Source organism: Camellia sinensis, chromosome 11 (genome assembly GCF_055761805.1).
Source record: "Camellia sinensis isolate YWXY chromosome 11, ASM5576180v1, whole genome shotgun sequence".
In the NCBI taxonomy this organism is placed as follows: domain Eukaryota; kingdom Viridiplantae; phylum Streptophyta; class Magnoliopsida; order Ericales; family Theaceae; genus Camellia; species Camellia sinensis.
This window is the reverse complement of record NC_138971.1, coordinates 61,381,197-61,407,895: the sequence shown is the minus strand read 5'-3', so window position 1 is coordinate 61,407,895 and position 26,699 is coordinate 61,381,197. Positions and strand designations below refer to the sequence as shown.

Here is a 26,699-nt window from a genome sequence, read left to right as displayed (position 1 = left end):
ACTTGACGATGCAACCTAGCAGTGGCCGGCAACAGAGACATAGATGAAAGGCTTCTCTATGCATTTTGATTAGAAGCAAAGAGTTAGGGCTAAGTATTGATTAGTGAGTAACTTCAATGGTGGTTCAGAGTTGTGATGAAGAAAATGAATCAGGGCTTCATTTTAGAACAGAAGGCAAGGAGAAGAGATCCAATCTGTTGGGAAAATTCAATCTTGTTGGGAAAGGCAAGAGTCGTTTGCTCTCAATCGTGAGTATAGAATAGGTGCCAATTTGAGAATATGATTTTATATAAAAATCAAATTGAAATTGAAATATTTTATACAATCACACCTAGGGGACTGTGATTAATATATATATATATATATATAATCACACTTATTTAAAAAGTGTGATTAAAAATAAATATTATAAAAAATGACACTTAATTGAAAAGTGACATAAAAATAAATATAATCACATGTTAATTAAAAGGAGTGATTAAAAATATATATATATAGTCGTACTTAATTGAAAAGTGACATAAGAAATAAATATTATCACACTCAATCAAATTAAGTATGATTAAAATATCAATCTAATTTTTTTTTTTTTATCACACTTCGATTAAAAGTGGAATATTTTCATTTGTCAAAGTATGATCTTTAACTATTTTTGTAATAATGTTTGTACTTTCTCTTCTCTTGCAAATGCCATGTGTGACACCCTCATTCTTCTTTCTTAGGTCACCAACTTCACTTGATTCATTCTTGGTCCTCCTCTACACGTGCTCATGCCTCTGTTAATAGTGGATTCCAAGTTTTGGTGTCAACATCATTGTTTAGCTGATGATTTTGGAAATGATCTAAGCACATTTAGACATTATTTTTCTGTTACATTCACAAAATCATTTGTAATTATAACCAAACAATAAAAGATTGGTTAAATTCCTAAACATTTTGCATATATGGAGCAAACCCTTTTAAGGTTAATTTCACGTGGCAAGCTAGGAAGAGACCAATCGATTCCAACTTCTTTACCCATATTTATGGTAGGAGGAGACCAATCGATTCCAACTTCTTTACCTATATTTAAATGAATGAGGTAGTGGTGTAACCAAAAAGCACATGTCAATGAAGCTTAATACTCAAATTCGACTCTTATGGAGGCCATGTTATTATAATAATTTGCTAAGGAAATTGATTGACACCAACCACCTAAATTCTGAAATTTACTGGGTGATCGACCTAGTATGTTTGTTTATTTATTTATTTATTTTTTTGGTGTAATTTTTTTTTTAAATTTTATTATTGATAGATAGGAAATTATTTATAATATAAAAAAATGGGAGATTTGGTGATATATCCCTCACTGTCTAATTTATCTTTCAAAAGGATAAGAATTATATAGGTACTTTCAAAACCACATAATATTTTAAAACTTGTTTCTTTTACTATATTACCCTCATATCTATCAGCTCTCATATTAAGCTATCTTCACAGCGTATTTCAAAGTAAAATTTTATTTTGAATGATAGTAAACTTTACTTTGATTCAGAGTAAAATTTTACTCTGCATCAGAGTAAAATTTACTATGATTCAAGGTAAAATTTTATATTATTAAATAAATCAACATGTTTTTAATCAGAGTAAAATTTAAGAGTAAAATTTTACTTTGAATCATAGTAAACTTTACTCTGATTTAGAGTAAAAAAAACTCTGAATCAGAGTAAAGTTTACTATGATTCAAAGTAAAATTTTATATCGTTAAGCATATTAACATGTTTTTAAGCCGAGTAAAATTTTATTTTGAAGAAGAGTAAATATGATTCAAAGTAAAATTTTACTCTGAATGTACAATTTTACTATCATTATATAATTCAAATCTACAATGAATTGATAGTAAAATTTTAGTGTCACTAAGAGTCCAAAAACAAATAATAGAAGCACACAATAACGAAGTAAAAATTTACTATCATTGTATAAAAAAACAATAAAAAATAGAACAGATGACACCAAAGTAAAAGTTTACTCTTATTTTATCAAACAGAAATATAGAACATACCAGAGTAAAATTTTACTCTTATTTTATCAAACAAAAACAGAGCACAAACCAGAGTAAAATTTTACTCTCATTTTGCCAAGTAGAAGCAGAGCACAAACCAGAGTAAAATTTTACTTTCATTCTGTCAAACAAAAATAGAGCACAAATCAGAGTAAAATTTTACTCTCATTTTGCCAAGCAAAAACAGAGCACAAACCAGAGTAAAATTTTACTGTCATTCTGTCAAACAAAAACAGAGCACAAACCAGAGTAAAATTTTACTCTCATTCTGTCAAACAAAACTTAGAACACACACCTGATTGAGCTCGGCAAATCAACAAAAATAAATCAAAAACAAAAACAAAAAAACTAATCAACATATGTCGAAGATCAAATAGTTACTGCTTCTTCTATCATTATTGTGTCCTCTCTCTCTCTCTCTCTCTCTCTCTCTCTCTCTCTCACACACACACACACACACACACACACACACACACACACACACACACACAACTCTCTTCCACAAATCTTCACCATATTCGCATATCATCTCTCATACCTCCACCATCTCCATCGTCAATTGGTGTTGCTCATCGTCATAATCATTCGAAGAGAAAGTTACGAGTGATGATTTTTTCAGATCTTGAGACAAAGAGCTTATTCTTTAAGTGCAAACAACGAAGCCATTGATTGAGGATGAACTTTAACTATTTTGATCCAGATCTCCTTTGAAACCCTAGCCATGGCGTCATCATCTATGTAAAAGCAATAGTTGTATCAGACGAAGCTTGAGAGATTGAGATGGTGATTAGGAAAGATTTAGTTAAGGGTATAATAGTCTGATAAAATATTTAAATAATAAATTTTGTCCTTTATACATGACTTTATAATTATCCAAATTTCCCTAAAAAAATAGATGGATAGCTATAGCTTGTCAACTACAGGAGCTCCAATAATGGAAAAGAACACCCTATCCAACGACCAACAAACCAAACCAAACAAAACCAAATCAAGCCTTAAGTCCCATCAAATGGGGATCCAACGACCAACAAACTGAATGAAAAAAAAAAAAAAAAAAAAAAGAAGAAGAAGGAAGACTTTATAAGTAAAGATTAATCCTTTCACCTTCTAGATAGCAGTGTATAAAAATAAATAACTGAACTAATCCAATTGATTTTTTTTTTTTTTTGGCCAATCACTAAGATATAAATTATAAATATTAGGAAAAAAATAAACTACATCAAATTGAAATAGCCACAAGTATATATAATAATTCTAATAAACATAAGAAAGGCTTCAAGCAAGTACGAGGTGAAACATCTATATTTAAGTAAGGAAAGTTAAACACCTGACCTACCAAGTATTGGAACTCTTTGACAAGTAGCTAAGCCTGCCCATTGGTAGTGATCAACTTATGAGTTCTAATTGTTGATCCATAATTAACATATTTGATTTTTTAATTGTTAGTGTGGGGAAAAACTTACCACACTCAGCAATGGCTTCGGACTAATGTGAACTTATACAAGTCAAGCTTAAACACATAATTTAAACAATTTATATCATGATAAGCACACATTTGTATGCTCTCAATTAATTCATGTTTGAACCATGGTAGAATGTAGCATTTTGTATGTAAATTTTGGTGCAATTGTCACATTTATGTTATAAAGTTGCGACAAGAAGTAAGTTTTGGGGCAATTAACAAGATTAGTCCGTTGATCAAGAATTTTTGCATATTCAATTTTTTTCATCTATACAATGGCCTTTTCCTCATTTTTTGTTGGAGAAGTATATTTGTAAATAATTTTTTATCAATTGAAAAAAGTAAAGTTTGAAACTATTATCACAATGTATGTTGTTAAGGTACAACTTGAAGTGAATTTGTAACTTTTGGAGTCCATGTTTGTATTGATTACTTAGTTGAGGATGAATCAATTGCCATGAAGTGTTCAAGCATGCACCAACTCAGTGCCAAATTGAATAAAAGCTGCAACTAACAAGACAATAAAAAGTGGTGTGTCCTAGTTGATTGGACAACACCAACAAAAGGCACTTCAACTCAATTATTTCATTTCTCAGTAAAGCAATAAAGATAGGGGCCTCAGTTGTTTTCTCCATCACCCATGCTGGTTTTTATGGGGGGAAAGTAGAGTAGAAAACCTAAAAAATTCATGAAAGTGAATGAGAAGTGCTCATTCCATATTAAAAAGAAAATATTATGATATGAATTATTGCATGTCAATTGTTGATTTAATTACATATCAATCAAGTTTAAACTTCTTGTCATGTCAATGTAAGTAAATTTAGGAGTGAGAGTTTAGGAGTTTCTAGCATTGTCTTCATATATAACGAGGGCCAATAATTACATTTTCGTATTTTTTAAAATATACATATGTAACTTAATATGTAGATATAGTGCTCTTGGACTGATGAGTACAACAATTATAAAACGAGTATAGATGGCCCGATGTACCTCGATTGACGGGAAGAAAAATAAAATCGGCCCACATCAATCTTCAACACCATGTTATGTAACATAGTGGTACTAAGGACCATTAAATTTGCTATCAAACAAACCATGAGAGAGCTATTAAAAAAACAAAGAAAAAAAGAAAAAAAAGAAAAGAAAGAGAGAGATTTCTAAATCTACATATTCTATGAATGTATTCACAATTTCATCCCTAACAAAGGAGACCCTATGTATCTAAGAGGGCTCCACATATGTGATAGGGCGATGTGAGTACACATTACAAGATTGTGAATTTTAACAAAATTTTAAATAAAAAGAATAATGCTTGGGACCCCTTTTGGGGGTCACCCCCTCACCCCCTTTGCCACGTGGCGGGTGGTGATTGGAGGAGCATGAAAAAAAAGAAAAAGAAAAAGAAAATCTAACCAATGAGAGAGAGAGGGGGTCAAAGGGGGTGGGGGGAAAAGGGGGATGAATCATTGTTGAAACAAAAATTTAGAAGGAAAAGTTATTTCTATTTTTGGTTACAGTAGTTGCATTTTTAAATAAAGTAATCATGAAACTGATTATAGATATTGGTTGTATTCTGTCTTTCTTTCTTTTTAACCACCAAAATTCAGGGAAGCCATGCGATTTTTAACTCTAAGCATATTAAAACTATTGGATTAATTATATTTTACCGCTATTGTTTAGCACATAACACTTATCTGTGGTTTAAAACCGTACCTCTTGTGGCTCAGATTAAAATACAAAACTAAAAAAAAAAATATTAAAGATAACGGCATGCTTATCTAATAAGAAAATGAATTCAACTGTCAATTTTGATCTAATCTTGATTACATGTATTTATATAGGTTGTGAGAGTTTATTGTAACAAACTCTAACTGCTTTAACTGACAACTCTCTCTCTCTCTCTCTCTTCAGTATTCATAGAGGTCATTCACACTCGATTGCATACATGAGCAATAAACTTGCACACACTTATGCTAAGGCTGCAATGCTGGCATGGCATGCTTGTGTTGAGTCAGCTGCAGCTGTGGCTACTGCTGCAGATGCAACTGTGGCTCTAACTGCTTTTGAGCATGTGTCTTCAGTTGTGGCTTAGGCTGCTTTAATGCTTGTGACTTCAACTCAGCACTTGAGCCTAGAGACTTTGAAGTCTTATCACCCCCCACAAACTGATAGGGCTTGGAAACACCAGAAGTTTGTTTTTAGATAGTGAAACCTTGAAGAGGTTAGAGGTTTGGTAAAAATATCAGCAACCTGATTCGGAGTAAGAATGTATGGAAGAACAATTTGTTTGAAAACAACCCTTTCTATTATGAAGTGACAATCAACTTCAATGTGTTTACATCGAGAATAGAAAACTGGATTAGTTGCTGTTAGGTTTTTATAATTGGCAATCATGTTTGACAAAGCTCCTTTCAATTGTAATTTTATTTGCTTTTTTGTTTCAATAAGGATGCGAGTATTTATATGCGAATTCAACCCGAATTGTGGCTATAATGAGGAGTTTGTGATCTTGAGAGCCTTTCATATTTGCCACTTTATTGACTATGTACGGGAATTGAGCTGCCTGGTCAGCTCGCGAAGGTCTAGGGAGCAGTGCCCTATGGCGAGTCTGGGGTAGCGTCTAGGCGGAGTCGAGGGGCACCGCCCCGAAGCTAAAATTGTTTGACTGCTCGAGTGGTCATTTGTGCATTCGAGCGATGAATGATATCATTCAATATTTTTGCAGAGCAGACTGAACTTTTGAGAGAATCCGTTTTGTGCTTGAGCGGTGGAGTCTTGGCTCAAGCAATGGGTGCGCGTTTTAGTGAGTTCGCTCGAACGATGAAGTGGTCGCTCGAGCAATCTTCGCAATTCAGTTTACTATAAAGTGTGCAGTTTGCTGTTTTTAGGGTTTAAGTAGTCCAAAATCTTAGAGAGAAAGAAAAGACAAAGTGTTTTCTATTAGAGGCTATTTTATATGAGTTTACTTGGTGTATAGAAGGTGATCGATTGATCAACAAACTATAGATTGTCAAACATCAAGGGTTGTTCTTATAACGGCTTGGGTTAGACCCAAACCTTTCATGTTCTTGGATTCGGGATTCAATATTCTTTATCGTTGTCTATACTCTTTCTTGCCTTATTGTTGTTGAGTTTGGTTGTTTGGAGTTGTTGGTTGTGTTATGAGCAGGTTGGCAGTTAGTTTTTCAAAGGAATTCATGTCCTTTTTTTTTTTTTTTTTTTTTCTTCAGGTTCGCTCGAGCGGTCTTTGGGTTCTCTCAGTATTTTTGTAGGTATGCAAAACTACTAGGAGTAGGGTAATCTTCGCTCGAGCGGTCACTTCTTTGCTCGAGCTATTTTCTGTAGTCTGGAAAGCTTTTAGGAAAGGATCATTGTGCACTGCAGCCGTGTTTTGGTCATTCGAGCAGTCTGTGCGTATATCAGATTGGGGAAAGGTCTTTTTCAGTCACTTTTTGATTTATCTCTCTCTCTCTCTCTCTCTCTCTCTCTCTCTCTATCTCTTTCTCTGTCTTTCTCTCTATCTAAAATATCCCGAAACCTAATTTCTTCACTCTCTCTAGTTCTTACCTAAACACTCAAATACACGTAGATTTGTTATAACGATTCTGGTTTAGACCCTATTCATTTCTTGCTTTTGGATCCGAGAACCCATGTACTTAACTGTTGTTCATCTTATTTCCATCTTGTTGCTTGTTAAGTTTGGCTATTCGGAATTTTGGTTGCGTTTGAAATAGGTTGGATAGATAGTTTTTCAATGAGTTGTTGCCCAGATTTTTGCCTGTTCGCTTGAGAGATCTTTCTTGCGCTTGAGTAGTCTTTTACAGTTTACAAAACTACTAGAAATTTGATATCTTCGCTCAAGCGGTCCTTTTTTGCCCTCGAGCGGTCGTTACAGATCTGAACTTCTGGGATGGGGTCCTTGTGCACTCGAGCAGTGGTTTTGGTCGATCGAGCGGTGTCACTTATTGTGACTGTTCGCTCGAGAGGTGTTTTGGTTGTCTGAGTGGTCTGTGGGTATATCAGTTCGAGAAGAAGACTTTTTGAGTCAATTTGTCATCTCATTCTCTTTCTAAACATTTCAAAAACCTTAAAACCTTCACACTTTCTCTCTAGCTCTCACTTCTAGCTCTAAATACTCTCAGTCTATTGGTTTCCTCACCGTAGTCCTTTGGAGTGAAAGATAGAGCACGTCGAAGGCTTCATTCTAATCAGAAAAGTTATTGTTTTCAACTCTGTCAAGTCTACCCTTTGTTTCCTCTTGTGTTCTTCCTTGAGGTAGGGATTTCTTTGACTTTAATATAGTTTTTAGCTTAATTATTTGCTCTTTGAAAAGGGTTAATGGTTTGGGGACTTTTTGGAAAAAAACCTAGGGTTTGAGTTTGAAATCAAAAGAGGGGTTTTCCAAATGGGTTCTTGAAAATGGTTGTTGGGATGTGTTTATGGGTGAGATATGTTACAATGGTGGATATCTTTTCTTAAAATTTATTTTGTAAGAAAAGATGGTTTTGTTCTAAACTTTGGATATTTGGATTTGTGAAAGGAAATGGAAAATGATGTTGGGTTTTGTAAGATTAGAGAAACGCTTATGTTGATGAAGATGGTAGATTTGATATGTAATATCACTCCTATTATAACTGATGAAATTATGTCTTTGATTGAAAATCATCTGTTGAATAGAAATATCTATTTTGGGCTATCAGTGGAGGATAGTCTTAATTGCTGTAAACTTTGCATAAGGATTAAGTTAAATTGAAACTACTTTATCATACATTGTGCATTGAGCATCATTTCTTATTAAACATTGTAAATGTTTTGATTTTGAGAAAAAAGGGGTGAATAGCTTGGTGAATCTGGTTAGGGGCTGTGGTTGTGGTTATGATGTTGGCCTATTTGTCCTTGGTAAAAGTTGTGAAATCCAGTGCGGTTAGGTGTTGATCTTTCTGATTAATACCGGTAAAATGGCTTTGGTAGCGCTTGTATAGCCTACTGGCAGACACGTACCTAGAGAGTCCCAGTGTTTTGTATCCACTGTCCTGTTTTCTATATAAAAGGATTATTTTTATGAATTGATTTATAATTTGACATTGCATTGTTTGGAGATGGAAAACGAGAAATGTTTGACAAATGGCATGCATGTTCATTCACCTTATAATTTTGCTAAGATTTATATATTATGTTAGAGTATCTTTACTGGACTTCGGCTCACCCTATGTGAAAAATAACTTTTAGGTGCTAATGATATGCCTCCACCAAGGATGTAACTTGGGAGGATTTGGAGCTTTGAGCTTCGTTTTCTTTATTGATGTAATATTTTTTGTTTAAGCTTTGGGCTTTACTTGTATTGAGTAAAACTCACTTTGTTGTACCCAAGCATAGACTTGGAAAGTTATACAACCATTAGGGTATTTAATTATTTGGTTTTACTTTTATTTTAATTCATGTATCCATGCCATATGCTATAGATTTAGGATCTAGGATTTATGAATATATATCACATATGCCGTCTTTTGTAATGATCAAAGATATAATGAACAGAAGATATGTCATTGTTGATCAATTGTAAGCAATGCGGTGAGATGGGGTAGTGTTATTTATTTCGGGGTGTTACATCTGTTGATCTCGTCGCCCTAGTGCTTTGGAGTAAAGTGTAGAGCTCGGTGAAACTTCTATTTTCGATTCCGTCCAGAGTTGGGTTTTACTCTCTTCTTTCTCTACTTTTGAGGCAGGGATTTATTCAACCTCTTTGTATGATTCTTAGCTTCATTATGTGCTTCTTGTAAAGTATTGTGATTTGGGAGTTAGGGGCATGATTTAGGGTTTAGTTTTTGAAATGTAAAAGAGGGGTTTTCAAATGGGTTCTTAGGAAATGTAGTGGGAATGAGTATATTGCTGAATTGTATTGAAATAATGGAAATTTCTCCTTTAAATGTGTTTTCGAAAGAAAATGATGTTTTATTGGAAATCATTGGTGTTTGGCCTAAAAAGAAAATGGGAAGATGTTGAGTTTTGAAAAGATAAAATGAATGTATCTGTTGATGATGAGAGTAGAGTTGAATATGTATTGTCACTTGTATTTTGAGATTATGAACTTATAATTGTTATTGGAAACTTAATGGTTTTATAGAGATATATGTTTTGGGCTATCGGTGGATGATAGCTTTGATTGTTGTAGAAATTGTACGAGGATTAGGTTAATTGAAACCAACTACTCGTACATCTTACATTGAACATTGTTTCATATTTAAGCATTGAAAATGTATTGTTTTGAGAAAAATGGGTATATACCTTGGTGAATCTGGTTAGGGGATGTGATTGTAGTTTTATTATGTTGGCCTGTGTGTCCTTAGTGAAAATCTAGAAATCCGCACAGTTAGGTGCCGATCCTTTCGGTTACTATTAGTAAAATGGCTTTGGTAGTACTTGTATAGCCTACAGGTAGGTACATACCTAGAGATTCCCAGTGTTTTGTATCTATTGCCCTGTTTTCTGATTTAAAAAGTATTATTTTATGAGTTGATATATAACTAATGCATTGCATTGTTTTGATGGAGATAGTATAATGTTTTGATAAATGGCATGTGTATGCATTCACCATATGACCTTGTTAAGCTTCATATGTTGTGTTCAAGTATCTTTACTGTGCTTTAACTCACCCTATGTTGAAAGACAACTTTCAGGTTCTTATGACATGACTCCCCTGAAGAAGTTGCTTGAGAGGATCTTGGAGCCGAAAGATTTCTTTTCTTTTTGTTTTGTTTTTTTTTGTTTTGTTTTGTTTTGTTTTTTTCTTCGTAAGTACCTGTTGCGGAAGCCTTGTGCTTTGTATGTATGGTGTTTAACTCATTTTGTTGTTCCTAAGTGTAGACGCGCCCTCGGGCCTCATGCTACAGTTCAGACTCAATTTGGTGTCACGGTCCTGTATCTAATCTCGCAGAGTACAATGCAAGACCGATGAATCATCAAAGAGTCCAGATCTGGCAAATCGTTTTTGAAAACATATTTTTTTTGAAAGAAGTGCCAAACATGGATTGCTTTGCCAGATACAGAGTCGCCACCTAAATATTTTTTATGGGGGAATTTAGGAAACCCTGACTCGGTGCCAAAGGCCACGTGTCTGTCATCACCAAAGTTGCCTCGGCTCGGGAGCTTGGGTACGATTGGGGAAGGTCAACTATGAGCACCCCCCTCTCGCCCGATCCGAAGATCGGCCTCTACTAACCGTGATATCCATTTTTGAAAACGTTATGTGTTCTTATTCCAGTTATTAGCCTAGAATTACTACGTTATGCGCACAGCAAACAAGTATAGATCAAATCGCCTAAATTGGAACAAAACATTTGATGCTTGTTTTGAAAATGGTTTGCTACTCGTAAGTAGGCTAAAAATATAGATTTCGCCACCCTCAAGTGGGCTTTTAGAAAAGATGGTTTTGCCACTATCTAGTGGGCTTAAAACTCACAGTTTTAATGCATTATTCCAATTTATGTAATTCGACCTCCACCCACAGGCACTCAAGCAGTTATATCACATAAGCAGCTAGCCTCATGGTAATCACGCTATTATGGCAACACTCACACGCATGCGGTATGCTAAAGCGTAAATGCTTACCTAGTACTCCGAGGCAAAACAAAAGCTAGTTAGTAATCAATGCATGATCCTAGCTCATGTTAAGATGGCTAATGCAACACATACAAGATGCAATTTACAATAGGCTCGGCTATTCTAAGATGGCATGTGGTGATGCTACAACTAACATGTATTCAACTTTGGAATTGAAATATGAATGCAGTTAGTATGATGCGCCGAGCCCGGTGCATGTAAGACAAATGTATGGATGCATGCATGTTATCATACTGTATGCTAATTGAAACATGCCCTAGGCTAACCAATCGAAAGCTAGTAAATAAAAGGGAAGAAAGACGTGGGGTTGAGTGACATACACACACTCACCCACATTTATTACAAGTTAGCCCTCACTCGGAGGGACCGAATAAATATTACAGTCCGAATAAATAATACTAAATTAATTATTACAGAATTTCTAATTAATTAACAAATTAAATGCAGAAAGAAGGTGGCCATAGCCCTGCCTCGGGATGGGTGAATGATGCATGCTTGACTCGTCTCGCTCGGAAACTCGCTGCCATAGCACTGTTGCCTCTGTTTACACTGCCTCACCCCTCTGAAATTTATGAAAGTCTCCAGAACTACTTTGAACTTCATTCTGAGTGCAGTGGAGTGCCACCAACCAGATCAAAAGGCCACTGGCCATGGGAATGAGGTTATCAGCTAAATATTGTGCTCTCGGCCAAACATTCTTTGCCGGTCGGCACTCAACACTGCTGACCGGCCAAATCTTCCTGCTGAAACCTGCAGTTGACAGCAGCAGAGGGCAAGCAGTGTATGGCATGGAATTTTCAAACAAATGTAAGCATGGGCACACTCCCTATCATGCAAGGGACTCAAGGGAGCATGACCCTCAACCCTCGGGCCATCAATTATGCATTTTGATGGATGATGGCCCAAGAGACCAAGTATGCATCTTGATTTCAAATGCAATGCACACACACAAACAAAGGCCCAATCCCTATCACTAGATCAAGGGACAAGGAATTCATGCTAGATGGAATGCAACCTAAGCATGCAAACTAGTATGCTATATGGTATGGAGGGGAGAATGCAAACATGCAATGTACACTAGGTACACAACCTAAGCAAACAAGGCAAACAAGCATGTCACAACTATGCAAGCTAATGAAGCATGCGAGATGTGATCTAATCATGCAAGTGTGGAAGACATGCAAACATGTTAGCAACTTGACCAAGGGAATGCATGCCAAATGCAAGTGATTTCAAGCATGCAACACATGCAACCAAAACATGCAAACGTGGATTAATGCAACAACATTTGAATAGCATGCAAAAGGTGGATTTAAACTGAATTAGGCAGCTCTCAACTAGGCCCAAAACAATGGCTAACATGCTCAAGAATGGAAGCCAAAACACATACCAATAGGCATGCATGTAAGATCCAACACTTAGGCACATAGAGACAAATTTTAAGCACACTTAAAAGAGGAACAACATGGGCATATGGCATGCAATGTAAGCTCTGAAAATCATGTTAATGATGGTGCCAAAACAAGCAAACAAGGTAAGCATGGCATGCAACAAATGGTCCAAGATTCAAGGCAAGCCCAGGGGGGATTGAACTACACTTAATGCAACCACACATGGCTTGAATTAAATGACCAAAACCAGAGTTTTAGCAGGCTAAAACAAAGCCAAAAGACCACTTAGATGGCATCTAAATGACTTACACATGGAAGCATACACAATGACCAAACATGGAGCATAGGACAAAACTTCTTGGAGCATCAAAGGGGCCATGAATTGCAAGCATACAAGCATGCTAAGTGGACTAAAATGACATGGAAAATGGTTCCAACTCACTAAATCAAAGCAAGTAAAACATGCTCCACACTCACACACCCAAGGCTAACAAGCCAAAATGCAAGGTGGCTATACCAAGCATGTCATGTTCAACCAAAGCAATCAAAAACAGAACTTAAGCATACTAAAACAAGCACAAAAGCTTCACAAAGCTAGGCCAAAAGCATGCTTGAACAAGGGTTAAAACCTAGATGCATGTTAAGGCTACAATATGGCATTACAAGACATGTATGCTAAAGAAGCAAGGTGTGTCCAAACCAACTAAAAACAGAGGCATATTATGACATAATAAGCATGAAAATCAACTAAGGCATGGCCAACACACACTTAGACTAGATGCTCCCTCAAGAGGCAAAAATGGCCCTTTTCAAGGACAACAAGGAGAGGGGTGGCCCTCTCCTTCCTAGGACCTCAAGGCACCATCCTCACCTTTGAAATCCCTCAAGATTTCAGTGGTGAGGAGGCCCAAACACAATGGTCCCGGAGCTCAACCGAAATGGCAGAAAATGGAGCCTTTCATGGCTTAAGAGGGCTCAAACAACCCCAAAGCTTAAAACACCCTAACAAACTATTTAGAGCAGGTAAAAACACAGCTTTTATATGTTATACACCAAGCTCAAAAATGGATGCAAAATAGGTAAATAAGCTATTCAAAAATGAGGGAAAAAGGGACAAGTTTCTTACCCTTGTAGACCCTCTTCACCAATGGTGAACCAGCTGGTTCTTCAAGCTCAAACCAGCTCCACAACTCCAAAAACAACCCTCAAGGGCCTCAGCTCCAAGAAAAGGTGTGATAGTGGGTGTTTGTGTGCAAAACTAAGACAAAACACACACAAAACACAAGAGAGAGAGAGAGATATAGAGATAGAGGATATATGAACCCTAACCCTAAAACTCAAAACCCTCTAAAAATGTTGTGTAAATTGTCTAACCCTAGAACAAGGGAGAAGAGGCCCCTCTTTATAGAGCTTCAATCTTGTAAGCTTGCAGGACAAGCTAGCTAAGAGGGAAATCCCTCCATACACGTGTATGGAGGGGAGCCAAGTGCATGCCAGCTGCATGAAAATATCTGCAAAAGCAGATGCGCAGTAGTCGGCCGGCCAAAAATGCAATTGACCAAAAAAAGATAGCCGGTCGGCCATCTATAGTGTCGGTCGGCCAAACATTTGGCCGGTGGCAAAAAAACACAACCGGTGGCCTCAAGCCATGGCCGGTGATGTGTGGGGATGGCTCACAAGCCATTCCCTGCCCCTTCAAGGCAAAGCACAAGTGTTTGGTGTAAAACCAGACACAAAACAGTCGAATCGAGAGATCCTGGGGCAAGGCACGTAGCCGAGACCTCTGGGAACTCAAGATGAACACAAACATGGATGATCACCGAGTGTTCAAGCGGTGACGTCCAAGTCTTGAGGACGGTCAAAAATGGGGTGTCTACACTAAGTATCAACTTTGAAAGATGTAGCCATTAAGGCATTAACTTATTTATACTTTTTTTTTTTTGTTTCATGTGATTATTACATGTCATATGCTATAGATTCAGGATCTAGAATTTATGAATATATACATGCATATGTCATCTTTTGTACGGTTAAATAGAATCAATGAAAGGTTAACATTTTGTAAGTTTCTGCTTTTCCATTGAATATCATGATGTAGGTTGTTATTATTTTGGAGCGGTACAACTTGGTATCAAAGCTACCTGGTTTGAATACTTTGGGATCATGGGACGTGGTTTTTTACCACAATGGGTTTATTTCACTAAATAATATTAGATGTAGAGTTGGTATGCTATGTGATAACATGCTTATGTGACTAGATGAGTATGAGATTTGGTTTCTAAGATATTGATTGGGTCTATGAGTTTCTAGAATTCTTGATAGAAGAGTACTTGATCACTGCTAATTCTAACTGGAACTCTAGCAATGTCGCGGAAAGATTATTATCTAGAAAGGAAATTCGTTTGAAACTATGTGACTTAGTGCTTATGTGGAATGAATTACTTGTTGTCCACCATATTAGGACGAGAGTGAATTTAGCTTCAACACATTTATAAATGTACTAAATTATTGTGTTACCTTTATTAGAATGTCAATATGCGGACATGGTGGTGGTAGGCGTGGCAAGCCTAGGCCTGTAAGAGGCGCTGATACCGGATGAAATTCTAGCACAGAAGGAGGGAGTTGGTCGGGCCAACGTGGTCGAGCTAGCAGGTTAGTAAGCCATGGCCGCCTTAGAGCTAAGAATCAATTCCAGGCCTATGTTGTAGAGATAAGGCCATCCTTTCTAAAGAGGTAATTCTTCCGATCGAATTTATATGAGTTTGTTTGGGATCCGAAAGGGCCACTAAAGGCCGACAAGTGGCTTGAGCAGATGGTGAAGACGTTCGAGATGCTTGGCATCGATGGTGATGGGTTGAGGTTGACATTAGCATCTTTTCAACTTAAAGGCGATACAGTTCAAAGATAGGTTTTTGCCACCCACAGTCAGGAAGAAGTTGAGGGAGTAGTCTTTGAAGCTCAAATAGTTAAACACACCAGTGGTCAAGTTTGAGGCAACTTTCACTAGCCTTTTGAGGTTTGCATCGGAATTTATGGCAATGGAGGAACACCATTGCATTGAGTTCGAGAAGAGGCTGAGGACCAAGCTCTTTTTCAAGGTGGTTGAGTCTGTAATTAGGTATTACAGTTATCTAGTGGAGGCGATGGGCCACCTAGAGACGGTGATCCAGGCAGAGGAATAGCGGATGAGGGGCTCCAAGTAGAGGAGTCAGGATGTTTAGGGAGATGCAAGGGACACCAAACGGCTAAGGGGTTCCACCCCGTAGTAGTCCCAAGCTACGTAATTTAGATCTACCTTTCCCATGTCGAGTTCGAGTTCGGGGAGAGGTAACTATGATTGGTTCACTTGTTTCAAGTGCGATCAATTAGGCTACAAGTCTTCAGTTTGCCCGCAGAGACGAGGAGGGGCAACAGTCTGCACTGTCTTCAGCTCGTTGTCAGAGCCAGCGTCAGGGGAGACGTTAGCTACCTACCTGTTTTCAATATGGGCAGTTGGGGCACTTAAGAAGGTTTTGCCCTCAGTCTGGTGGCAGATCTAGTGTGTCTAGTTTGAGGTAGACACAAAGCCATCAGCCAGCACAGTTAGAACAGTCCTCGAGGGCCAATTAGGGAGCCACTTCAGCTCAATCCATATATCAGGCCTATGTTCTGAGAGGTGAGTGTGTGGATTAAGGCCTTTAGGGCATGTGTATGCTATTACCACTCCAGATCAATTTCCAGCACCTTCTGTAACGAGAGATAACTTCTTGTTGTTTAACTTTATTGCCAATGTATTGATCGATACTGGTGCATCTCATTCCTTCATATCGTCTTCTTTTGCATCCATTTTGGTGTTGGAGTTTGAGTTGTTAGTGTCTCCACTTTTGGTTAAAACACCCATTGGGGGTAGAGTGCCATTGGGTCGAGTATGCTGCTCCTACGAGATTGAGGTCGTAGATTGTTGACTCTCTTTCGATTTTGTTGTTCTAGATATGCACACTTTTGACGTAATTCTGGGTATAGATTGGTTGACTTGTTATTGGGCTGTGATAGATTGCCATCGTAGGAGGGTGTCGGTGTGTACATTATCAGGAGAGTGCTTCTACTTTATGTGTGATTGAGGCAATAGTCTTATTCCTCTGCTGTATGACCTTAAGGGTTGAGGAGAGTTGAGTTTTCTTTTTGCTATCTCGGTAGTTAATAAGGGTAGTACAGTTTGGGGTGAATTATCGAGAGTAGATCAAGAGTATCCGGATGTCTTTTTGAAGGATCTCATAGAGTTACCACCACATAGAGAGATTGAGTTCTCTATTAATTTAGCACCAGACACAACTTCAATTTTCATGGCACAATATAGGTTTGTGCCAACCGACTTGTGTGAGTTGAAGGTGCAACTTTAGGATTTGTTAGATAAGGGCTTCATTCACCATAGTATCTCGTCTTGGGGAGTACTGACTCTCTTTGCAAAGAAGAAAGATGACACATTACAACTATGCATCGATTATCATCAAAAGTTAAACTAGGTACCTGTTAGGAACAAATACCATTACTGAGAATAAATGATTTGTTTGACCAGTTAAAGGGATCGTGTTGATTTTCAAAGATTGATTAAAGATCGGGGTATCACCAGTCGAGAGTGAAGGAGGAGGTTATTTAGAAAATGGCATTCCACATGCGGTATGGCCATTATGAGTTCTTAGTGATGCCTTTTGGGTTGACCAATGCACCGGCTTCGTTTATGGACTTGATGGATCAAGTCTTTCGCGAGTTCTTAGATCAGTTCATAGTCGTCTTCGTCGATGACATCTTATTTTATTCACCCTTCGAGGAGGAACGTGAGGAACACTTGCGGGTTGTGCTTGAATTGCTTAGAGCACACCGGTTATAAGCTACGTTCAGGAGGTGTAAGTTTTGGCTCAATGAAGTTAAGTTCCTAGGCCATGTGGTGTTTGGGGAAGGGTGACCATAGATTAATCTAAAATAGACATAGTGTAAGATTGTGAACAACTTAAGAACGCCTTTGAGATCCGAAGTTTTTTGGGCCTAGTCAAGTATTATCGACGTTTTGTGAAAGATTTCCTTAGATTGGCCTCACCATTGACTAGATTGATGAGGAAAGGGGTTAGATTTGTCTAGAGTGAGGCTTGCGAAAATCGTTCTAAGTGCTCAAGGTTAGACTCACCACTGCTCTAGTTTTGATCATTCTGAAGAGGGCGTTTGGGTTATTTGATTTATTGTGATACGTCTCGGGAAGATTTGGGTTGTGTATTGATGCAGGAAGGGAAACTGGTTGCCTATGGTACGCGGCAGTTGAAAACACACGAGAGAAACTATCTTACTCACAACTTAAAGCTAGCGGTAGTGATATTTGCCTTAAAAATTTACGGGGAGGGATTTGAGGCGTTTTACGATCACAAGAGTCTGAAATATCTATTCTCACAAAAGGACTTGAATTTGAGGCATAGGAGATGGATGGAGTTTATAGAGGATTATGATTTGGAGTTGTATTATCATCCGGGGAAGGCCAATGTTGTGGCCGACGCTTTGAGTAGGAAATCCGTGAGTAGAGTAATGAGTATTGCCATCTGAGAGTGAGACATGTTGGGTGCTATCGTTGAATTTGACTTGCACCTTGGCGAGTCCGTTGAGTTGGCCACTTTATTTACCACAGTTGCACAACCTACCTTAGTTAGCTGGGTTATAGAGGCACAGCAATGTGATCACGAAGTAGAGGATATCCAAGGGAAGATCTCCACTGGGAAGGTAAAGAAGGGTTTGAATGTTTATTCGGATTCAAGCGTAAGATATCTAGGCTACTTTTTTTGCGTCAGAGTTTTGTAGAGAGGAGGTATTTTGAGAGTTCCACCATTCACGCCTTGTGGTGCACCTGGGAGGCACGAAAATGTATCACGACCATACTCACCAGTTTTGGTGGAGGGGTATGAAAAGAGATGTAGCCTTATTTTTTTTGAGGTCGAGCACCATGGACCAGCGAGGTTGTTGCACTCTTTACCTATACCCGAGTAGAAGTGGGAGCATGTCACGATGGATTTTGTTGTAGGTCTTCTGAGGACTCAATGGGGAATGATGTCGTATGGGTAGTAGTTGTCTGGTTAACCAAATTTGCACACTTTATACCTATGCGCACGATTGATTCGGTAGATTACCTTATTCATCTTTATGCTAGAGATATAATCTGACTTCACAGGGTCACGGTGACGATCGTTTCGGATAGGGATCTACGTTTTATGGCTCGATTGTGACAGAGCCTACAGTGTGATAATCCTGTTCTTTGATATACTTCCAATCGTCAATTATACTTGTGATAATGTGCTTGATGTGAATTTGGATGCTAATTATGTAACTATGTGTAATTTTGAATTCACATCTGTCCACCGTAGGAAAATTTGTTCAGTGTTCAAGTATAAATTGAAATTGAGGGCCATAGAAGTGCCAGAAACCAAAATTGATTATACCATTGTGATTAGCACACTACAACAAAATGGTTCTTTAATGACAAAATCACTTCGTCTCCAATAGTGAAATTTTCGTCACCAAATTGATCTGTGACGAAATAATTTCGTCACCACATTCGTCATCAATTCGTCGTCACTAAAAGTACCTGATGACGAAAATTTATTTTGTCACCTATTATTGACATTTGGTGACGAAATATTTCGTCACTAAATGTTAAATATTTTGTCACCTATAACGTTCATTTCGTCATTAACATTAAATAAAATTTTATTATATTTGTTTTGGGTGACAAAATATTTCGTCATTAAAAATAGCGATAGAATTTTTAGTGACGAAAATATCATCACCAAAACATAGAAAAAAAAATCCTTCAGTGACGAAAACTTTTGTCAACAAATATTTTAATTTAGTGAGGAAATAGTGAATATGTGTGACGAAATTATTTGTTAGGATTAGAAAGTTTTAGTGTCAATTTTTTTTCGTCGCCAATAATAAATAAATTTTATAAATTGGGAGGGGAGGGTTATATTTGCAATTTATATATTTTTTTCAATAAACAATACTTGTACATTTTAATAATCTATTAAATAAAATATATAATACAAATCAATATAAAATTAAACTGTTCATTATCATAAAACAACCCAAGCAAAATAAATGTCTCATAGTATCAAGAAATTAATATATAACATCCAAACGATAACATCTATTCTAGTAAAATCAAAAACTACAACACAATCAAAATAATTTGTGCATTTTAATAACCTGCTGAATATAATACCCATTACAAATCATTACAAAAACCTGTTCATTTGGCAATATCAACAACAACCTGTTCTTTTAATCTATTCAATAAAATATCAACAAAAAGATAAGATCCAACACAATATAATCATAACCCACAACCACATAGTCAAAATACATGTTTGGTAATATCAACAAAAAGTACAACTACACTGTGATGGATGTGTCTGGTAATATCAACAAAAAAACTCTTGCTATGCAGGTCACCAAATTCGTTCATCTCCAACCTGCCATTTAAAAAAGAAAAAAAAAAACGACAACAACAACAAAAGGTTAAGGTAACCATTCACTAAATATGTTAATATGCAACCTAGAAGAGAGAAAACAAAAATTTCAAAGTAAATTTGAAACCAAATTTTACTGTGCTTGTTTCGTAAATTTTTACAACTTACATTAGTTCCTCCCAAGGTGTTCATGATATTTCTCGGCCTTTTAACGACTATTTCAAGATTTTACTCCCTCACGGCCTATTTTCAAGGCTAAATGTTTTCCAACCGAGAGTCCTATGATTGTTCTGCAGTTTTCATAACTTATGTTGATCCCTCCCAAAGTGTTCATGATAGTTTCTGATAATCTCAAGGTATTTGTGATGTTTTTCGGGCCTTTAGATGCATATTTCACTATTTTCCCGGAACCTTGTGCCTAAATGTCAAAAGTAATTTTTTATTCTGCCCTAGTTGAAGAAGAAATGTTCTACTAAATTAACATATAAACATAATATACTAACCAAGAAGCTTGTCCATCAGAATCTGAACTTTCCCCACTCTCCCCTACTAAATTTGTTCATTTTGCTGTGCTATTTGCATGTTCATCAGGTGGAGAACTGTCAGCATTATCCTAAAAGACGGAATAAAGTAGAAATTAGCATAGCAAGTTTTAAAATAGGATAAAACTTTATCACAGTCAATGAAAATATGAATCCAATAATACATGGTTCCACAATAAGGGTTTCATAATTCACTAGCTTAGTTTAACAACCATGGAATAAATGTAAAAATGTCAGTGTTAAACACAAAGTACCTTGGAACATTTAGAAGTGAATTTGAATGAATATATGACACTGGAACTTTTCCAGTGTCAAAAGGCAATAGTGTGCCTTGGTGCTGAATTATCATATATAGAACTAGAGAAGTTATTCTACCATATGTCGAGTCCAATCAGATTATTTAGCATGGAAAGAGAATCGGGAAGGCTACCTGAGAACCTGTTCCCACCTAAATTGAGATGGGTGAGTTGTCTGCAACTTGCAATCTGATCAAGGTTCCCCCCACCAAGATCGTTGTTACTGAGACCAAGAATAGTAAGAGATGTGGCAATAGATTGAACATTGCAAATAGTGCTAGCATCAAAAGTTCCGGTAAAACCTAAGCCACCAAGGTCGATTTTCTTCACAGAAAGAGCCTGCTCATCACAATATACACCAAACCATGAATCCTTGCAAGGATCAGAGGTCATATTCCAACCTAAAATACTATCAGATGGCCTACTGTTGTTTGAGAGTTTTCTGTAAAAAATCATTAATGAGTTTCTGATTTCTACCATGTTGGATTTCGTTGTGTGGAGGAGAGAGAACAAAATCAAGGCTACCCAGATAGAGATTCTATTCATTTTGGATGATGAGAAAAGGATTTATGCAGGTAAGTAAGCAAATATGTTGCAATTTTGAGGAAGTGAGAGTTCTAGTACTATTTGTTCAGAGTGCTTGTGATTGTGGAAGGAGGAGAATATCCCAATGTTCATATTATGGTGGGGAATTTGTTATTTTGCCAAATGGCGGACTTCACAAGGATAATTTGTACCATAATGACTTTGATTGTCCCTAAGAGTTAAATAATAAGCCATTGGATGTAAGTAATCACTGGAATTAGGGGGCCGGCAATTACAAACAGATGAGATGGGATTGTCATGTCCTCAGCAGTGGTGTTTTTCAAGAATCATGGACTAAGTTTTATGGACTCTTTCAAATTTGTAAAATATTTTGGCAAGTTTCGTCGGACACTTTCACAGTTAAGTAATAGTCTGAGATATGTGTTTGATATTGCCTAAATGTGCATACACCCACCCAAGCTTGTATAACGAGTCTACCACATAACTAAAATGTTATTTTAATGTAAATATTATTTTACACTTCAAAAATAAAGAGGATTTAAGAAATATGAAATCTAGGTGTCTTAGTATATCCTTAACTTGAGAATTAGATAAATATACTTGAACAGATGCCTGCATCAGACACCCCTAGCACCTGAATTCATGTAGCATAAATACATATAGTCTTGAAATCGACCAAACTTCTTCGGTATTTAGATGGAATATTTACAACTGATGATATGACAGGAATTAATCAGATCAAATAGGTTCAAATTTCAGGCGAAGATATACTCAAACCTCACACAACTTCATTGAAGATTCAGATGGATGAAAATTCCACCTAGCTCATGCAATGCATTTTTTATTCTTGTCCTTTGCTTTCTCTCTGCCGCTGCAACTGTTAAAAGCATGAAAGCATTCACATTATAAAGAATTTATTCATTCCAATAGCTATCAGTAATACCTAAATTAATATAACCAAAACACCCATCACTGAAAGACGTATCAGTCCACTTTTAAGGTTAAAAAAAAAAGGAGTTTTAAAAACCCAAACACGTGACAGCTCATGACTCAGAAGCTAAAATCAACATAAAAGTTGTAACGTGTCCTGGACTATTCTCAATTGTTAACATGCCACTTATCATCCAATGGGTGGGCTTTTGGATGAGCCCTCATGGACATGATGTCCTGATTTAATTAGTGCAAATTTCAATCGTAAGTCATTCAAAACATAAGAGAATCACTATGGCACCTGGTTTCATATTTTGAATTGAATTAAATACATGGAGTGAAGGCCACAAGGAAAATAATATGATGAGTGAACGAGAGAGAAAGACAGGTACAGATCAACAAAATGCAGATAAACAAACATGTAAATGAACGCATCGAACATTTAGCATTTTTAACATATGAAACACTTCAAAATAAGCGAAATGAAATCAAAATGACTTTTGTGATATAGAACAGAGAAGGGGCTGAGATCTGAGAGATCGAAAATTATAGTTAGGGTTTGAAATTGGGGGAGAGGGGGCAGAGAGAGAGAGAGATATATAGAGCAAAAATCAAGGGTTGATTTCAACAAAAATCAAGGGCTAGTTTCAACAAAAATCGAAAATCAAGGGTTGATTTTAACAAAAATCGAATTAGCAAAATAGTAGAAGAATAGAAGAAGATAAGAGAAGAAGAAAATAGAAGAGAAGAAAATACCTCAGTCGCCACTGTTGCTCGCCGATTGCTGCCATTGCCGCCGCTCGCCGATCGCTGCTGCTGGTCACTCTCAGCTGGTCGAACGGGTGCCGGGCGATCAAGTATGTGCAGAAGACTAGGGTTAGCGCTTGAAGAGAGAGTGAGAGGGAGAGAGGATTGAGAGATATGTTTGGAATCTCAAAAATAAAATAAAAAATGATTTGTTTCTTTGTGGGGTGTGGGCTGTTGAAATAAATAAATAAAAAATAAAAAAAGTTACTTCACACATTTTTTTTTATCACACATTGAATTAAAAGTGGGATGGTTTTAAATTTTTAGGTGTGACCTATATGTATTATTGTAGTATTAGTGGAATATTAGCAGATTAATTTTTTGCAATGGTTTGAAAGGTCGTCGCAAATTAACAAAAACGAAAAAAATAGGATGAGGCTTTAGAACTGGAGTGTACTGTTGGGTTCATGGGGGGCCCACCACGGATTTCGTTTTGATAATTCAAACCGTTTAATTTGTAGAATTCATCGAGTACTATATACCTGTAAAATATCACATTGATCGGATATCAATAACTATGTGATCAAATCAGTTTTGTAGTGAAAGGCTGTCGACGGTGAGCCGATCGACACACCGGTGATGTGTGTGAATCGATGAAATGTTAGCAGCGGCGATGAGGAAACTCAGTCCCGTGAATGAGTATAAGGTGTGTGTGTGTGAAATTAGGTTTGATGGAGAAATTATTGTGTGTGTGAGGTCTGTGTGTACAACCAAGCATAACAGGTTTTTTATTTTATTTTATTTTTAAGAAGAATATATCTGCTTCCATAGGCGCCAATATATTTTCATTTCCCTCTAAAATATTTAGCAACTAAATCATTTATTAGTGACAAAATTATTTCTTCACCAAAGATAAAAATATTGGCCACAAAAATAGTTTTGTCACTAAATGATATTGAAATATTAAAAATTATTGGTGACAAAAATATATTTGTCATTAATAATTTTATAATTGGTGACCAATTGTTTCGTCACCAAAAGTCTCAAAATTTTGATACCCTCCGAAAAAATAGCGGGAAAATCTTCAGTGACAAAAAAAATATAAATAATGACGAAAAATAATTTCGTTACCTAATTTTTTTATTATGTATTTAGATTGGTGACGAAATTTTATTTTTATCTCTAAAAATGGTACATTTGGAGACAAAATATTATTTTCGTCATTAAAAGATACGTATTTTGTGACAAAATTTATTTTCGTCATTAACTTTCGTCTCTAAAGACTATTTTTGTTGTAGTGGCATAATTTTTAGAGCTACGGTGAAATTTAATTAAAATTTGATTCAGATCGAAATAGTTAGAATGAAATAATTAAAATCATTCAAAATTAAGTGGATTAATTATTCATAAGCGAGCTTGATTAGCTTAAGCCAATTACACTTATATATATATATATATATGATACATGAGTTTTATTGAGCTCAAAGTTGTAATGAGCTGAGATTTTGAGAGAGAAGAAGAGTAAACTCAACACTTAGAGAGAGAGAGAGGAGAATAGTGAAGGAATTGAAGGAGATTTGAAGAACTGAACTAGAGTTCACTAGAATTCAAGCTTTAGGGTCAAGTGCAAGGACGAATCAAACACCGGAACAAAATGAATAATATCTTAGTAAAGACATTTTTGGTGTATGTGTTATTTTCTAAATGTTAACTATGTGGCAAGTTTCTAAACTTCCAAATTGGTACTACGAATGTGTACTCTATCCGTTTGATTAGTAATGGAACATGTAAAGTCATTGATGTATGAATATGAAATGGGCTCAAGATTGTTCGGAATATTTGACAAGGATGCGGATTGGGCCTAAGGTCATTTTGTATGATCGTTAAATGGATCAAAGGTCGTTTTGAATAAGGAATTGATTGGACCTAAGGTTGTTTTGAATACAAATACGAATGTGAATATGAAATGTTGGACCCAAGGTCGTTTTGCATATAATGGACGAAAGGTCGTTTTGAATAGGAATACAAATGTGAATATGAAATGCTGGACCCAAGGTCATTTTGCTTACAATGGACCAAAGGTCGTTTTGTATATGAATTGGACCCAAGGTCATTTTGCACATAATGAACCCGGGGTTGTTTTGTATATCGATATGATATACTCGACTCGAGGTTATTTTGCTTTGTTATGATCTATAAATTTGACATGAATGAGAATAATATTTCAAATGTTTAATTACAAGTATGATTTATTTAATGAATCTTATTCATGAACCCCTTTACTCTGGTATTATTCACTGGGCGTTAGCTCACTCTTTATTTATATGTATTGTGGGAGCCGAATATCAGTACTTGCATGGAAGCCAAATAACGGGTCTGATAGTAATCAGGAGATATATTATGTTCGGCTCCGTCATGCACGATCCCGAAGCCGAATGAACTAATCGGCCACAGAGCCAGCTAAACGGAAAGCTGAGTGGGAATTGGCACAGGACTGAAGGGGCCGAATGAGCAACCACGTGATGGATTAAGAGTGGGCCCGACCCTAGGGCCAAAAAGTGAACATAAATAGAGGAACATCAACCAAATAAAGGTGTGTGAGAAAAAACCCAAGAAACTTAAGACATAAGCAAACGAGAGACATATACTAACTTGTCTGCCGGAATGCTAATTCCGGCACCCCCGGTCGGAGTGTTAATCCCTTTTCAGGTGGCAATTAGAGGATCAAGAACGTTCTTCAGGGTCTAAGAGTATTTCCAAACCACTTCTCCACAATTGGTGCCATCTATGGGAATACTCAAGTACATCCATGGCGGGCGTAACAGAAGATCCTCTGATAGTTGTTGACAAAACTACACCAAGAGATGACCTCACTCCAAGAAATATGCTGGGATCGGAGAATATCGCCGCGCGGCGTGCCTTGAATTTTGACTCAGTAGCTCAGACCTCACCCTCAACTTCAATGCATGAGACAATGCAAACGATTATGGATCAGGCAAAGCAAAATGAACAGTGGCTGGAGAACATGATAGCTGAGAATGAGCGTCTACTCTAGGATTTGGCCTTGGAGGTGGTGAAATCCCAACAAGTCGAATGCCAAGACTAGGATTGACCTTTGGGGAAGAAGGATAGTCATCAACGTTGACTTTAGAAACGCAATAATGATAGTGATTCATACTCACCATCCCCAAAGCCCAGAAAGAAAGGGTGCGTTGATGCATCTAGTTAATCTGAAGGAAGTCCATATGTATGGCATAGACGAAGGAGAAGCGATGATTCGAATAAGGAAGATACATGACCCATTTGTGCGACGAATTACCAGGGCTGTGTTACCCAAAACGTTCAAGGCACCGTCGTTCACCCTCTATGACAGAAATCAGACCCCACTGATCACATTCGTCATTACAAGCAAGCAATGATGCTCCATGCTGACGACGAAGCCCTCATATGTCGGATATTTCCAAGCAGTCTGGGACCACTAGCCGTGAGGTGGTACTACAAACTAGAGTCGACATCGATTAAGAGCTTCCACCAACTCCAAAAGTCATTCAGGGTGAGATTTATCACTAATGAGGTCCAGCTGAAGCAAGCCAATTCTCTCTAGGTCATGCAAATTAAATTGGAAGAAACTCTTCGTGAA

At 36.9% G+C, this 26,699-nt stretch overlaps 1 protein-coding gene across 2 annotated transcripts; it reads right to left on the bottom strand.

Moving 5' to 3' along the window:
• Positions 1-19,725: 19,725 nt before the first annotated feature.
• On the bottom strand, positions 19,726-23,271 carry LOC114265102 (receptor-like protein kinase 7). 2 transcript variants are annotated; one of them, XM_082896483.1, is made up of 4 exons: positions 23,069-23,271; positions 22,160-22,259; positions 20,971-21,175; positions 19,726-20,001 (listed from the first exon to the last, which is right to left on the bottom strand). In XM_082896483.1, the coding sequence occupies exons 2-4, from the start codon at positions 22,172-22,174 to the stop codon at positions 19,991-19,993; spliced, it is 231 nt and encodes a 76-aa protein (XP_082752609.1). In that variant the 5' UTR covers positions 22,175-22,259; positions 23,069-23,271; the 3' UTR covers positions 19,726-19,990. The 2 variants fall into 2 exon arrangements, 1 of the variants encoding a protein (XP_082752609.1); XR_014345251.1 differs by lacking the exon at positions 20,971-21,175.
• Between the last annotated feature and the right edge of the window lie 3,428 nt (positions 23,272-26,699).